Genomic DNA, 17,217 nt, shown 5'->3' with positions numbered 1-17,217 from the left:
AATTAACTATTCATCAGCCTTAGTCAGGAATGACATTCTCTAGGGGTCATTTTGTCATATATGGAACACCCAGATATACAGTGGTCCTTCTCCAGGTAAAGCATATCTATCTTGGAGATCTGTTATTGACATGATGTGTTTGAACCAGGGACATTTATTGAAGCCTCTGGCCTTCTTCATCTTTTGGATCACTAATGAGGCCAAATCAGTGATTCCACTGTAAACAAAAATGAAAAGAAAAAAACAGCCAATGCCACTTGATGCACCAATGTTGATGCAGCCAGCTGACATGCGCATGTTATAAAATCTGCTACCCATGCGCATGTCGCACAAATGCCGACTCACTTGCCTAAGGGAGGGAAATTTTATAAGAAGCACGCGGCGACATAATAAGTCCTTTCCCTAATTCCCTCTCAGTCCACTTCAGTAAAGGAGCGGACCCGGAGGGAACTTCCTAAAACCCCTAGCTAACCTGCCTCCCTTTTCCCCTATCTGCCCCAACCCCCAAAACCCTCAATCTTTTTTTTTTAATACTTACCTGCTCTCCGGAGCAGTAGCAGGTCGCGCGGGCCGACCGACTGCCAGCGCGTGCTTCAGTGGGACAATGCCTAATGGTGCTCTCCTGGCCCACCCAGACCTCACCCCCAGCCCACCCCTTTTTTGTTAGCTGGATCTTCAGTACTTAGAGGGAGATACGTGTGTGACCGCGGGCCTTTGAAAATCCCTGTGGCACATGGATGGCCCGGCCATGTGCTTATCTCCTGGTTTTAATGTGCGTAGGCCTTTCAAAATCATATCTAAGTAATTATCCAGCTAAAATATAGTAGTATAAGAAAGGAATATGTTGGGGGTATTACAGGGTGGAGTTGAATTAGCCAATATGTTTTCCTGCTAGCTCTGATATTTGAAGATAGCCAAATACGTTAATTGTCTAACTCAGTATATGCTTGCTAGCAGGTCTAAAGTTACCTAGTCCCATGTGGCTGGATAACTTTAGCCTTAACCATCTATATTCAAAATCATATAGCTGGTTAAGTGCTGAGCAGCAGGGAAAAAAAATTTGCAGACTTAGGCCTGGATTTATCAAAATGCACTAAATATCACATGCGATAGGAAAAGGGGTAGTTTATCGCAAAGTGCGCTATCTTAGCACAAACTGCAATACCTTTTTCACACTTTGCGATAAGTTCCAGAATTATTGTATTTCCTACATAGAACCACTGGGGGGACCATTTTAAGTTGCTAGAGATCCAGCCTAGTTATCAGAGCCCTTCTACAACCATGGGGGGGGGGGGGGGGGGGAGAGAAAGAGAGAGAGAGAGAGAGACTAGCCATAATGCCCTCATACTGGGTGGATATTTAATACCTCTATATGAGGCCAACCTAGTCATTCGAGGTGAGGTTTAGGTATTAGTGTAGGGGTTAAGGGCCACTTTGACATTCAAAGTGAGAATTACGAACAGAACAGTGCTCTCTTGTGAAGATTTGATGACTTTCGGCATGAGGAAACTTACACCAAGATGAAATTTGTGCAATGTTCTCTCAACCTAGCTTGATAGACTCTCTACCTGGGTAACTACTGGCCCCGCTCTCATCCCAACCGTACCCTGTTCCTGTGAAAAGTATCCTTCCTGGGTCCTGTTCCTCCCCTATCATTTGAATATAGCCGGTTAAGGCTAAAGGTAACTGGCCACACGGGGAAAAATAGCTTTAAACCTAACTGGTGATATTAAAAAGATATCTGATTAGATTTAAAGTTGTCTGTCTGTGATTAGCTGGATAACTTTAATTGGGGATATTCACTGGGTCTTCTATTTTACTGCATATCCCAGATATCTTATCTAGCTAACTTTAGCCAGATAAGTTATCCATTGTATGTTTTTTTTAAATATTGACCTCGAAGGTTTTAAACACTTTTAGGAATCTTTACTAAAAGAGAAACCATGACATTGGGGCTCCACAGAAAAACAAAGACTGAAGAAGCCCTGCTCAGGTTGGGCTGCTAGAAGTTTATATATAAAATCTCTACACCAGGCTCCATTGGATGATGTCACCCACTTGTGAGTACTTAGCCACCTACTTGTCCTTGGAGATCATTGGAAACACCCACTCCCCAAACACACATACCCACACAGGAGGCAAGAGTTGGTTGAGTGGAGCCATGGGAAACACACACCTCCGCTCCAGAATAAGGAGCAGCAGAAGAGGCAGAGGGCTAGAGAGGACAGAGAGGGGAAGGGAGGAAGAAATGATGAGAGTGGAGGAGAGACTGGAGGAAGGAAAAAGGACCTCCTTAATGGGGAAGAGAAGATAGGACAGCTTCTGAGTGCATAGTGGGAAGGAGAGAGAAGATGGCATCTGAGGCGGAATAGGGTTGTGGAAGAAGAAGAGAGGGCTGCATGGGAATGGAAGGGGAAGAAATGCAGTCATCATGTACTTCCACCCTCCAATAATTTGTTTTTGGGAGAGGAGCGTAATACAAAATAGAATACCTCAATGGAAGTCCAGAAAGACAGAACAGAGACCGATTAATCTAAAGGGAAGCAATGAAGAATATATGGGGAAGGAAAAAGGAAATTCCTGAAAAGGTAGTAAGAATACAAGCTAAATATAACCAAATGAGTGCAGGCTTATGAAGCAAACCCTGCATTAAAATAGTATCCTGTTTGTGTTAAAAAATCCTCTCTTTTCCTGGGACAAAAAATATGGGTATATTCCGATGTAGCTAAAGAAACAGAACAGAGACGGAAAAAGTTTATAACTTTGGATAATTTAGCAAGAACATTTGGTATTCAAATAATTATAAGATTTCTGTGTAAATGTGTCATGCGCATAGATGGAATAAGGTATGTTTTATATGAACCTGAACATCTAGAAAGGTTTTTGGAAGAACGTAGGAACCAGAGGTAGGGAAGTAGCACCTAAAGTCCAGGTAATAGTTGGATATTAATGTTATATCTATATTCTTCTATAATTTATGGTTATATCGTTATGTTTATTTTTGCTCAAATTGCTCCCAAAGTTGTGTGGTAATATGGAAACGGGATAAAGTAAGAAATTATAGGTTATGGTTTATCTATTGATTATGTATGATTAAAATTTTGATGTGATCCCGTTGCCTAAGAATATTCAATGTAATATTTGAATTTTTATTTGCTTGACTGTAATTAAAATTCATAAATAAAAGATTAAAAAAAAAATATCCTGAAGTTTGAGATATGCTGATGAAACCTATGTAGGTTTTTGTACTGTGTTGTATACAGTACACAGATTATTACCATGTATTTGTATACACATCACACATTTAAGACCATGGAGGTTGATATTCAAAGAAAGTTGAGCACCTGACCTAGGTTCCTCAGGTTTAGGAACCTCTATTTAGGGAAATTTTCAGTGGAACATAGAGGCCTAAGTTTTGGGTGGATAATTCTCCTAATTTTAGGCTCCTAAATCCGAAGCATCTAAATTTAGAACTGCAACATTTTCTCTTCATGCCTAACTTAGTTTCCAAACCTGACATCAACCACTTTCTAGGGACTTAAATTTGGCATCTAGTTTTTCTAGGCATAAACATTTACACTAGGGCCTTAGTTAGGTTTCAAAGATGCCAGTTTAGGTGCCGAACTTCCAAACAGGCTGATACAGAAAAACGCGTGGGAGAGCCGGCGAGCGCCCGCTGTCCCGGCGCAGGCACAGGCCACTCTCCTGGGCGCGCGATTCAGGAGGGTGGCCTATGCAAATTAGAACCCGCGGTAAAAGGAGGTGCTAGGGACACTAGCGCGTCCCTAGCACCTCCTTTTTGACAGGAAGTGGCAGCTGTCAGTGGGTTTGACAGCCGACGCTCAATTTTTCCAGCGTTGGTTCCCAAACCCGCTGACAGCCACGGGTTCGGTAAACGGACACCAGCAAAATTGAGCATCCGTCTTCTGACCCGCAGGCCGTGGGCTGTTTTTAATTTATTTTTTTTTAATTTTAACTTTTTTTTTACTTTTGGGCCTTTGACTTAATATCGCTATGATATTAAGTCGGAGGGTGTACAGAAAAGCAGTTTTTACTGCTTTTCTGTACACTTCCCCGTTGCCGGCCGAAATTAATGCCAGCCTTTGGGCGTTAATTTCTGAAAGTAAATAAATAGGGCCATCAACATGCATTTGCATGTTGCGGGATCTATTAGTTTCGGGGGGGTTGGATGTGTGTTTTCGACGCGCTATTACCCCTTACTGTACTGTATCAGCCTGTATGTTAGGCACTTGCACCCTTAGAAAATTAACCTAAATGTTATTAATTCAGCTTAAGAATGTTTCGCATTCCACACCATATAAAACGTACATTGTAATCACAAAACAATGGGATGGTAACTTTCAAAGTGGTGCAGAGGCATACATGTTCACACATTCATTGGCATATGCTCAGAGACACAACCATTTTATAACATATTAGGGATGTGAATCGTTTTTTGACGATTTAAAATATCGTCCGATATATTTTAAATCGTCAAAAATCGTTAGAAGCGCGATACAATAGGAATTCCCCCGATTTATCATCAAAAATCGAAAATCGGGGGAAGGGGGAGGGGAAGGGGGAGGGCGGAAAAACCGGCACACTAAAACAACCCTAAAACCCACCCCGACCCTTTAAAATAAATCCCCCACCCTCCCGAACCCCCCCAAAATGCCTTAAATTACCTGAGGTCCAGAGCGAGGGTCCCGGTGTGATCTTTTACTCTCGGGCCTGCGATGCGTTGTAGAAATGGCGCCGGCGCTACCTTTGCCCTGTCAAAGGTAGCACCGGCGCCATTTTGTTTTTTGTCCCCCGACGTCAGGAGCGTAGGAGATCGCTCCCGGACCCCCGCTGGACCCCCAGGGACTTTTGGCCAGCTTGGGGGGGCCTCCTGACCCCCACAAGACTTGCCAAAAGTCCAGCAGGGGTCCGGGAGCGACCTCCTGCACTTGAATCGTTTTGCCGTACAAAATGGCGCCGGCCATACGGTGTATGGCCGGCGCCATTTTGTACGGCAAAACGACATCAGGAGCATAGGAGATCGCTCCCGGACCCCCGCTGGACCCCCAGGGACTTTTGGCCAGCTTGGGGGGCCTCCTGACCCCCACAAGACTTGCCAAAAGTCCAGCGGGGGTCCGGGAGAGATCTCCTACGCTCCTGACGTCGGGGGACAAAAAACAAAATGGCGCCGGCGCTACATTTGACCTGTCATATGACAGGGCAAAGGTAGCGCCTGCGCCATTTCTACAACGCACCGCAGGGCCGAGAGTAAAAGATCACACCGGGACCCCCGCTCTGGACCCCAGGTAATTTAAGGCATTTTGGGGGGGTTCGGGAGGGTGGGGGATTTATTTTAAAGGGTCGGGGTGGGTTTTAGGGATGTTTTAGTGTGCCGGTTTTCCCGCCCTCCCCCAATTTACGATTTACACGATATTTACAAAAACAAAACCGCGACGATCCGATTCCCTCCCGCCCCCAGCCGAAATCGATCGTTAAGACGATCGATCACACGATTCACATCTCTATAACATATGCGTGCATGTTATATAATAGTCTGACTGCGCGTACATGTGCATGCAATTTTAAGTGGCCAAATGCTGCTTCTACCGTGTAAGTGGGGGGATTTTAAATGCCATGCAAGCTGACGCCATTGGCAATTTTCCCAGATGATTCCCAGTTTGCCCAGTTAAGGGATAGAACTTCCAAACCCACTTGTTTAATAGCCTTCCTTCCCCTCTGTTAGCTCCAACCTTTAAAACCCCGCTAATCTGCCTAGAATTTTTTGTTTTACATGTCATCCATTCAGAAGTAAAGTTGCGCAGCAGGAGACCGTGGCGGGTAGCAGTGCATGTAACTATTTACACACAAATTTCATGTTACAATCCCAGAATGCTTATGCCCCGCCCAGACCATGCCCATGCCCCACCCCTTTTTGGAAGCTTAATTTGTGCACACAGCGTCATGTACGCGCTTATACGGGTGGCTTTTAAAATCTGTTTGGCGTATGCCGGCCTGAAATATTTGCTCATCCCCTAACTGATGCATATATTGGGCTTTTAAAATTCACTTTTATTTGAATATTTTAATGGGAGGTAGGTTGTACCATGCTACAGTGTCTAACTTTTATGTTGATTCTAATGCTTTTGTACATTTTTTTTTTTTTTTGTATTTACTTGCACTAAAAATTCACATAAGAATAGGACTCCTCAGTTACTACTATGTATTCTCTGTCATCATTAAATTAACATACAAAATAACATGCACAAGTTATTTTCTAGGTTCTTGATTCACATTTTTCAGATGTGAACGATGACATTTTGAGGTGATAAATTTTCCTATGTTTCTTGCCATAAGTACAATCAGGAAATGAAAAGCACATAAGAAAGACAGAAAGGAATGGAGGCATGGTTCAACAAATAAATATCAAATACCTGGGTGTAATGGGTACACACGGGCCCAGAACATCTGAAAGGACAATATGGGTTGCATTCTTGAGGGTAAGGAAACGTGTAGTCTCTCACTTCATCATACCATGACTGGACATGAAATGTTGGAGGCCTATACCTAGGTTGTGGAACATTAACACACAAATAAAGATATATACACAGAATATACAGATACATACACAGAATGATATGATCTATATATACCATTCCCAACCATCATCTAAAACCCAAATAATTCGTTAATAAGTTAATAAGTTTTATACAAAATTAAACCTATATTGCCTCATTCTAATGAGTTATAATCTGCTTTTGCCGAGATGTTATATATATATATATACTCTCTCTTTGTTTGGTGTTATATTTATAATTTATAACTGTTCATTGTATGAATTTGTTGTTACACTGTAAACCGGAATGAAGGCACTCTGCTATATTTCGGTATAAAAAAGAATATAAATAAATAAAGTAAATAAATATAATGCCAATATTTATTATTTATTTTATCTTATTTAAATGTTTTTCTCTACCACCTACACAGGCAAAGATGCAGAGCGAAGCGGTTTACAGTTAAAATCATACATAATCAGTAGAAATAGAACTAAAATTAAGGAAAGCATACAATAAAACACAATAAGTAAAAGAACAAACAATAAAAGTTAGGGGGTCAAGAAGATGGGGGTCATTTTTCTACTTGAGATTGATGTAAAAGGGGACTCATATTTGGGAGTCAGGGAAGGCAAGTGAAAATAAATAAGTTTTTACAGCTTTTTTAAACAATAGAAAGAGTAGGCAAACATATCTTGACTTAATCTCATTTTGAAAAAAATGTTCACAACTATCTCCATCCTAAATGCAAATATTTCCATGTGTTAATTTATGTGATCTATACCTTCCCCAGTGTGCTCCCAAATTCTGTCCAATTGATGGGAGCAGATGTGATGGCCCATGCTCCCAAAGGCAGGTTGCAGCCCAGGCTTCTGCAGACCTCTCTAGTTCTATGTCCCAAGTCTAACATGTTAAAAAAAAAAGAACCAGTAAATATTTACACACACAGAAAAAAACCCACTAATATCTATACTGTTTACAATGCATTTGTGACTTATGAGGCCTTACAGGGGTGATTTTCAAGAGGTTAGGTAGCCAGTTATGCTACAACCAGCTATTTTTTGGAACAGTTTTAGCATGAACCTAAACAGTTAGGGGTAGATTTTCAAAGGGGTATGCGTGTAAGATACACGTGCGTACCCCCCGAAAACCTACCCCAAACCCCCCCTGTGCGCGCCGAGCCTATTTTGCATAGGCTCGGCGGCGTGCGCAAGCCCAGGGGCACGCGTAAGTCCCGGGGCTTGCAAAAAGGGGCGGTCGGGGGCGTGGCCAGGGGGGCACAGTTAGGGATCGGGGGCGTGTGGGTGGTCTAGGGGCGTGACACGCATATCTTATAAAATCCGGGGTCGGCGCGCGCAAGGGGGTGCACATTTGTGCAACTTGCACGCGCCGAGAGGCCTCGGAGGGAACTTAGGGGTAGTTTTTCAAAGGGGTATGCATGTAAGATATGCGTGTACCCCCCGAAAACCTACCCCAAACCCCCCTGCACATGCCGAGCCTATTTTGCATAGGCTTGGCGACGCGCACAAGCCCCGGGATGTGCGTAAGTCCCGGGGCTTGCAAAAAGGGGTGGCCGGGGGCGTGGTTATAGATCGGGGGCGTGGCCAGGGGTGTGTGGGTGGTCCGGGGCGTGGCTGAGTGCCCCGACACAGCGGCCTGTGTCAGGGCCTGCCGCGGCGGCGCGCGTAAGTTACTACTGCCTGGAGGCAGTAGTAACTTCTCCGATAAAGGTAGGGGGGGTCTAGATAGGGCAGGGGGAGTGGGTTAGGTAGGGGAAGGGAAGGGAAGGTGCGGGGGGGTAGAAAAAAAGAGGTATATTTTAAAAACATACGCGCGCATACTTTTGTTCGCGCACCAGGCGCGAACAAAAGTAAGCTGGATTTTATAAGATACGCGCATAGCCACGCGTATCTTATAAAATCCGGGGTCGGCGCGCGCAAGGGGGTGCACATTTGTGCAATGCGCGTGCTGAGCCCTGTGCGCGCTGCCCGTTCCCTCCGAGGCCGCTCCGAAATCGGAGCGGCCTCGGAGGGAACTTTTTTTCTACCCCCCCCCCCCCCCACACCTTCCCTTCCCTTCCCCTATCTAACCCACCCCCCGGCCCAATCTAGACCCCCCCCTACCTTTATCGGAGAAGTTACTACTGCCTCTGGGCAGTAGTAACTTACGCGCGCCGCCGCGGCAGGCCCTGACACAGGCCACTGTGTCGGGGTACTCAGCCACGCCCCGGACCACCCACACACCCCTGGCCACGCCCCCGATCTATAACCGCGCCCCCGGCCACCCCTTTTTGCAAGCCCCGGGACTTACGCACATCCTGGGGCTTGTGCGCGCCGCCAAGCCTATGCAAAATAGGCTCGGCATGTGCAGGGGGGTTTGGGGTAGGTTTTCGGGGGGTAGACGCATATCTTACGTGCATACTCCTTTGAAAATCTACCCCTAAGCTCCCTCCGAAGCCGCTCGGCACGTGCAAGTTGCACAAATGTGCACCCCCTTGCGCGCGCCAACCCCGGATTTTATAAGATATGCGTGTCTACGCGCGTATCTTATAAAATCCAGCGTACTTTTGTTTGCGCCTGATGCGCGCGCGTATGTTTTTAAAATCTACCTCAGCGTGTGAAAAATTGTGCTAGCTGGCTTACATCTTCTCCCCTCCTCCTCAGTTGAACACTGGAAATGTTAATTACAGCTGCCTAGTGAACACAGGTGGCTCAGCAGGAGTATACTTTCTAGGGGTATGCATTCGTTTTGAACTTAAATGTAAAACGCAACTTTTTTTTTTTTTTTAACTTAAAAAAGTGATGAGGCGTAAACGATCGGATTTCCAACTTATTCAAAATAGCTATGTTGAATACGTTGGAAATCACGATTGTTGATCTAAATAAAAATTTAAACCCCTCACCCTCCTTAATCCCCTCCCCCAAGACTTACCAAAACTCCCCAAGCTGGCCAAAAGTTCCGTGAGAGTCCGGGAGTGGATGCGCGGGGAATCACGTGACGTCCGTGTCACTCCGACGTGACGCCGACGTCACGTGATCCATCGCGGTTCCGCTCCCGGACCCCTCGTTGGGCCCAAACGGCACTTTTGGCCAGCTTGGGGGGGCCTCCTGACCCCCCCAAGCTGGCCAAAAGTGCCTTTTGGGCCCAACGAGGGGTCCGGGAGCGGACCCGCGGGGAATCACGTGACGCCGCGTCACTCCGACGTGGCGCCAACGTCACGTGACTCCCCTCGGGTTCGCTCCCGGACCCTCGTTGGGCCCAAAAGGTACTTTTGGCCAGCTTGGGGGGGCCTCCTGACCCCCCCCCCCCAAGCTGGCCAAAAGTGCCTTTTGGGCCCAACGAGGGTCCGGGAGCGGACCCGAGGGGAATCACGTGACACCGCGTCACTCCGACCTGACGCCGACCTCACGTGCTCCTTGCAAAGGAGTTCAGAAATGGCGTCCTGACCCCGCTGGACCACCAGGGAGTTTTGGTAAGTCTTGGGGGGGGGGGGGATTAAGGCGGGTGAGGGGTTTAAATTTTTATTTGCACATATGGACATAGACTCAACTTATGGAATTCTCCATATGTCCATATTGACCGCAAATGACCCCCCCTTTCGACTTATGGACTTATGAACTTAAACTTTTGGTCTGCACATCCCTAATACTTTCAAAAACTCAGGCCTAGCCAGCTAGCTCTCAACATTAGGCCATTTTAAAATCTAGTCCAAAATAATTGGAAAGATTATCATCTGAGAATGGTTATATATAGAGCAACCGGTCATGGAATTTATTTATTTATTTATTTTATTTAGAAACTTTTATATACCAGTATTAGTGGGGACATCATACCGGTTCACATATTAACTGAAAGCTTGGAAAATACATTTCAACAGGGAGAGTGTAAAACTGGGCGGGGTATGTGACAATATTCATTTTCTTGATACATCAGAATTAGGCTTTGGTATCTTTTTCTCTTAATTCTAGGGAAATAGGAAGCGGGACCCCATTTAGACCATATGGCATAAGACAGGCTTGTGGCATGCATTACATTACATTTCTGTAAAACAACATGATGTCCCTCACTATATATATACTAAATCGCTAAACAGCAGTTCTCTAAAACTGTAATTAATGCAGATGCAAACAAAACTTATTAACAAATTAATTAAATAATACATTACTTAAACCGGTGAAAAAAGTTTATGAAGCCATAGACTACATGACATAAAATAGGGGGAAAAAATTACTGTACTGGAGTCACATTGTCAAGGGAAGTATGATTTAAACCACTCTCAGTCCCGGTATATAAGTGTAAATGTAGAAATCAATACTTAAATGAAGTAATACTGCTTAAAAAGCAGAATGAAGATAAACTTACACTCATACTTTACACTGCACACTGCTACTGGAGAGGGTAATTTTCAAACAATCTGTGGAGAGTTTCATACCTGAAGACTTTAGCCAGAATGTATTTCTCTCGCACGCCACATTTTGTGGCGAGTTACAGGAAATGACACCTGTTTCCTGTACATTTCTGCCCATAAATGTTTTCCCTGTTCCAGCTCTCTCCCCTGGAATGCCTAAAGTCAGTGTGGAGAAAAGTATACGCAGAGAACTACACTCACATTTTTCCCACACACAACCTCGTGGGTAATTTTCAAAAGCCAGTTTACACGCATAAACCAGGACTTATGAACGTTAAGTCCTTTCGAAAATGATTCCCCAAAAGAACAAAATTGAAAGAATTAGCAGGAAGCCCATGTATTGTCATTGTTTAACCTGGGACTACTTCATAGTTGTTAGTTAGAATGAAATCGATAACATTGGCTAGGTACAATTTGGGGGAGACCAGCTATTTTTAAGTCATATATTTGGAGATTTAAGGTAGTCTTGGATATTTAGAGTCTAAGCAAAATATATTTTCATATATTTTTCACAAAATAAAATGACTGTTTAAAGAATACAAAGAGGTATATTTGTTTTTTATCATCAGAAATATTTTTTTATTTCTAATTTGAGAAAATGAGTAAACAGTTCTTCCATACTGTTAGAAACTGGTATGTTGTGGACCCTGGATCGCGGTGAGAGTTGGCTCCACCCACAAGGAGGAGCCCTGTGGGGACTCTCCACGATAGGCTAGTCTCAGCTGAGACTGACACAAGTGAAATAAACTTTATTATACTGGAAATATAGAAGCTTCCCACCAATGGTTAAAGAGGCGCATTCCAGAGTACCAGATAGCTCAAGATGATATCCCCTGTAGTGGTCCGCAGAGCAGGGTAACCCGGGGAATCCTTCCTGAGATGGAACTTCTCTGTATCAATCCGGTAGTGGCCCGCAGCGTGGGGTATGCCGAGAATCACAGGAGAAATGTTGAGAGTAGAACAGGAGGTCAGCAGAGTAGAACAGCTGGTGGTACTCACTGTTGTAGCATGCAGAGATGGTTGCTGAGGTGAGCACGGTAGTGGCCCGTGGTATGGGGTACACCGAGTTCCATCAGCAGAAGCAGCGAAGTCGCCAGGCAGAACCAAACGCTCCCAGAGCAGGTGAAGGCTCGGAGAGCCTTCACCTGCAGGAAGGCTCTCCGAGGAGCAGATAGCCGGAACGTGACAAGGCCCCCGAGAAGTGGGTACCTAAGGCGTTTGAGAGTCAGGTTCAGTAGCAAAGCGAAGCGTCTCCAAAGGAGTGGAATATAGCAGGAAGGAATTCCTTGCTAACTCGTAGGAAGGTTAGTTAGGCAGAGGGGATGCCCCCGAGGTTCCCGCCATGACGTGTATTTGAGAGGACCTGGCGCATGCGAGCATGCCTTAGGTAATCCCTGTGTCAAGATGGTGGACGGAGTCACTCACGTCATCTCGGGGACGTCAAGGAAGGCGGCGCTTGGAAGTGGAAGCCGCCATTCATCCGAGAGATACCAATGCAGGCCAAAAGGAGGTGAGCAGCAAAGGTCGCAGCCACCTGCGACTGTCGGGAGCAACAGTACCCTCTTTCTTAGGGCCCCTCCCAGGGGGTTTCAGCTTCCTTGAATGAGTTAGGTGGAACTGATGAATTAAATCCTTGTCGAGGATATTTTTTGCAGGCTTCCAGGTATTTTCTTCTGGACATATCCTTCCCAGGATATGAGGTACTCCCAGTGCTTCCCACGTTTGCGAATATCGAGAATGTCCGCCACTTGGTAGGTGATGTCCTCCTCTGCATCAAGCGGTCTGGAGTCTTGGTAGAGAACTCGGAGAGGATGAGTGGCTTCAATAGCGATACATGGAAGGGGTTGTGTATCTTCATAGAACTGGGTAGCTGAAGACTGTAGGTTACTGGTCCCAGACGGCGTAGAATGGGAAAAGGCCCAATGTAGCATGGAGTGAATCGGACAGATGGCAGCTTGAGGCAGATGTACTTGGTGCTTAGCCATACTTTGTCTCCTGGCTGAAATTGGGGTGCTGCTCTGTGATGAGCGTTGTAACATTTCTTGGCCTGCTGGCCTGCATTTTGAAGGAGGCCTTTAGTCTGGTTCCAGCCGAAGCCTGGGCTGCAGGTGATGAGACCGACAGAGGTATGGGTAGAAGAGGTAATGGCTGACGACCACACATGATCTTGAAAGGTGTAGATCCAGTAGCGGCTGAGGGATGCGAGTTCAAGGCAAACTCTGCCCAGGGTAGTAATTCTGCCCAGTCACTTTAACGTGAATTGACGTATGAGTGAAGGAAATGCTTAAGTGTGTAGTTAGTTCTTTTGGTTTGACCATTTGACTGAGGGTGGTATGCTGACGTTAGGTCTAAAGAAATATCGAATTTCTTACAAAGGGCTCTCCAGAATTTAGCCATGTATGCCTCTGTCTGATAAGATATGCTTCAGCATGCCATGCAGGCAGAATATATGTTTTATGAACAACTTGGCTAGTTCTGGGGCAGATGGCAACCCTGGTAAGGCCACAAAGTGCGCCATTTTTGAGAAGCGATCAACTGTAACCCATATAAGTGTTGTTTCCGTTTGATATAGGGAGGTCAACGACAAAATCCATCGCGCTGTGTGTCCAAGGTTCCTCTGGAGCTGGTAATGGCTGGAGGACAACCCAAGGGCGACCAGCCAGAGGCTTCTGTCTTGCACAGGTTGCGCAAGCTTCTACGTACTTGCGTACGTCATCCTTCATTGAAGGCCACCAATAATACAGCTGTAAAGTGGATAGCATATGGAATTGCCCAGGGTGACCAGCTAAGTGGGAATCATGAGCCCATTTCAGGAGTTTCTTCCTCAGGCTCTGGGGCACCACCGTCTTCCCAGTTGGAACGGAACGAGTGACAGCCAGCATCACTTTTTCAGGGCTGATAATATGGCGATGTTCATCTGGAATATCTTCTGGAGAGAAGGAGCGCGAGAGGGCATCTACTTGAACATTCTTGTCAGCAGGATGGTACTTGAGTAGAAAGTCAAATCGGTTAAAAAACAAAGACCATCGGGCTTGTCGATGATTCAGTCACTGCGCATGATGCAGATATTCCAAGTTTTTGTGGTCTGTGAATACAGTTATCTGATGTTGTGCCCCCTCAAGCCACGGGCACCACTCTTCAAATGCTAACTTAATAGCCAACAGTTCTTTATCTCCTATGCCATAATTCCTCTTGGCTGGAGTAAAACGCTGGGAAAAAAAAGAGCAAGGGTGCAGTGTCCGAGTATCGCTGTTTTGAATGAGCACAGCTCCTACACCGACATCGGAGGCATGAACCTTGACAATAAATGGTCATTGAGGGTCCGGATGGCGAAGGCAGGGTTTTTTGAGAAAGGCTTCTTTGAGTTTTTGAAAGGCAGCAACTGCTTCAGGTGACCACTGTGAGGGGTTGGCTCCTTTCTTAGTCATGGCAGTGAGAGGTGCCGTCAAGGTGGAGTAATGCGGGATGAATGTGCGATAATAGTTGGTAAAACCGAGGAAGCGGCAGAGTGCTTTAAGACCAGTGAGTTGAGGCCAGTCCTATATACTTTTGGTCTTTTGTGGGTCCATCTGGAATCCTCTGCTGGACACCATGTAACCCAAAAAGGAACGGACTTGGTGAAAAGCACACTTTTCAAGCTTTGCATAGAAACGGTAATCCCGTAGTCTCTGCAGGACTCTGGTGACATCCACTTAATGGCGTTGCAAGTCTTGGGAGAAAATTAGTATGTTGCCTAAATACACAACCACGCATTGGTACAGCATATCTCACAGAATCTCATTCGTCAAATTTTGGAATACGGCCGGAGCATTACACATTACACATTACTCGAAATGGCTATCTTGGGAATTAAAGGCCATTTTCCACTCATCCCCTTGACAAATACGGACCAGATTATATGCCCCTATTAAGTCCAGTTTTGTAAAAATCTTGGCTCCCTGGAGTCTATCGAATAATTCTGATATTAGAGGTAAGGGGTATCGGTCTTTAATAGTGATTTCGTTGAGTCCCCTGTAATCTATACATGGGCGAAGGGATCCATCCTTCTTGCCAACAAAAAGGAATCCTGCACCAGCAGGTGACTTGGAGGGCAGGATTAATCCTTTTTGCAAGTTTTCTTGAATATAGGCCGACATGGCCTCAGTCTCCGATACCAAGAGTGGATACACTCTTCCTCTAGGGGGCTCCAAATCTGGTTTCAGATTAATTGCACAGTCGAAGGACCAGTGTGGTGGTGATACATCAGCTGCTTTCTTTGAGAATACATCAGAATAAGACGCGTATTGTGGCGGTAGACCTGGGAGAGAGGCGGTGGTAGCCAAGCAGGGTATAGGTGTTACACTCTTTAAGCACTTGTTGTGGCAGGCAGAACCCCATTGCAAACGTTCCATGGTGCTTCAGTCAAACGGGGGTGTGTGATCTTGCAGCCATGGGAGGCCAAGTACTATAGGGTGAATGGCCTTATCAAGAACCAAGAATGAAATGGTCTCAGTGTGAAGAGCACCGGTGCGTAGGCAAATTGGTTGCATGGTGTGTGATACCTCTCCTGGTAAAGGTTCGCTGTGTATAGAAGAGAGAAGCAGCAGAGTGGGTGTCGGAACAGTAGGAATCTGTAGATGTTCTACCAGTCTTTTAAGTATAAAATTTCCCCCGGCTCCGGAGTCCACAATGGCAAGGGTTTCAGAGAAAATCGAGATTGGGAGTGTTAGTGGAGGAGATGGTGTAGTAAGACCTAGGAAGAGTCCTCTGGTGGATCCTAGGTCTGCATATTTCCCGGTCAGATGGGGCATGACTGAACCACATGGCCTGGTTGACCACAGTACATATAGAGACCTATTCTTTTATGGTAGCATCTCTCCTTGGTGGTTAAGTGACAACAGTCTAATTGTATGGGTTCATCTTCTTCAGGGATTGGTGTAGGTAAGGCTTGTGAGGCAGGAGTGACGCGTGGGCATGTAATCCCAGAGAGATGTCTCTTTGGGCTTTTAACCTCTTGCGATGGTTCCTGTAGGTGACAATCATTTCTCCCAGCAAGGTCAATAAGTGAGTCCAAGGTGTCAGGTAACTCATGTGCTGCCAATTCATCCTTGATGCAGGAGTTAAGGCCCTCTAGAAAAATTACACGTAGACACTCTGGATCCCAATGAAGCTCTGAAGATAGGGTTTTAAATTAAATCACACAGTCTGGGAGTGGCTTGGCTCCTTGTTGGAGATGTAGCAAAGTAGATCCAGTGACTGTCTTGCGTGTGGGGTAGTCAAATACAGACTTAAAGAGAGTAAGAAACCGAGGCAGGTCACTAAGGATTGGATCACTGTGTTCCCAGGGAGGTGAAGCCCAAGCCAGGGCTTTTCCGTCTAGAAGAGACAGGATATACAGTAGGGAAGTAAGTTGGCTGTAATGAATAGTGCATGCAGCACTGATTGAGGAAGCCCCTACATAACAGGGAATCTCCTGAAAAACGAGTAGGGGTTGGTAGTGGTACTGCAGTTCATCCTGAAACCACGGAAGATGAGGTATTTTGTTCAGAAGTAGTTGGAATATTCAATTGAGAATTCAACTGATTAAATGCATTAGTCAAAGTCTCTAAGGTCCTCTGTTGTTCAGAAATATGTTGGGCCAGGCCAGGGATGGCCTGAAGGGCTGAGACCTGAGCCGAGTCCATGGAGTTAGCAATCTGTTAGAAACTGGTATGTTGTGGACCCTGGATCGTGGTGAACATAAGAACATAAGAAAATGCCATACTGGGTCAGACCAAGGGTCCATCAAGCCCAGCATCCTGTTTCCAACAGTGGCCAATCCAGGCCATAAGAACCTGGCAAGTACCCAAAAACTAAATCTATTCCATGTAACCATTGCTAATGGCAGTGGCTATTCTCTAAGTTAACTTAATAGCAGGTAATGGACTTCTCCTCCAAGAACTTATCCAATCCTTTTTTAAACACAGCTATACTAACTGCACGAACCACATTCTCTGGCAACAAATTCCAGAGTTTAATTGTGCGTTAAGTAAAAAAGAACTTTCTCCGATTAGTTTTAAATGTGCCCCATGCTAACTTCATGGAGTGCCCCCTAGTCTTTCTACTATCCGAAAGAGTAAATAACCGATTCACATCTACCCGTTCTAGACCTCTCATGATTTTAAACACCTCTATCATATCCCCCCTCAGTCGTCTCTTCTCCAAGCTGAAAAGTCCTAACCTCTTTAGTCTTTCCTCATAGGGGAATTGTTCCATTCCCCTTATCATTTTGGTAGCCCT

General features: G+C 45.4%; 1 protein-coding gene across 2 annotated transcripts in view; it reads right to left on the bottom strand.

The window, feature by feature from the left end:
• Positions 1 to 17,217, bottom strand: part of CRISPLD1 (cysteine rich secretory protein LCCL domain containing 1) — a 198,643-nt gene that overhangs the window by 144,485 nt on the left and 36,941 nt on the right. For both annotated transcript variants that reach the window (XR_003854848.1, XM_029591502.1), the window contains exons 3-4: positions 7,336 to 7,454; positions 6,432 to 6,564 (exon numbers count right to left, since the gene is read on the bottom strand). Coding sequence is in view for 1 of the 2 variants with exons in the window: in XM_029591502.1 (XP_029447362.1) it covers positions 6,432 to 6,564; positions 7,336 to 7,454 (252 nt within the window). In the remaining variant the exon portion in view is untranslated. The remainder of the gene's footprint in view (positions 1 to 6,431; positions 6,565 to 7,335; positions 7,455 to 17,217) is intronic.

The sequence above is a fragment of the Rhinatrema bivittatum genome, chromosome 2 (assembly GCF_901001135.1).
Source record: "Rhinatrema bivittatum chromosome 2, aRhiBiv1.1, whole genome shotgun sequence".
Classification (NCBI taxonomy): Eukaryota; Metazoa; Chordata; class Amphibia; order Gymnophiona; family Rhinatrematidae; genus Rhinatrema; species Rhinatrema bivittatum.
The sequence above is the reverse complement of the archived record's forward strand: the minus strand, read 5'-3'. Positions and strand labels throughout refer to the sequence as shown.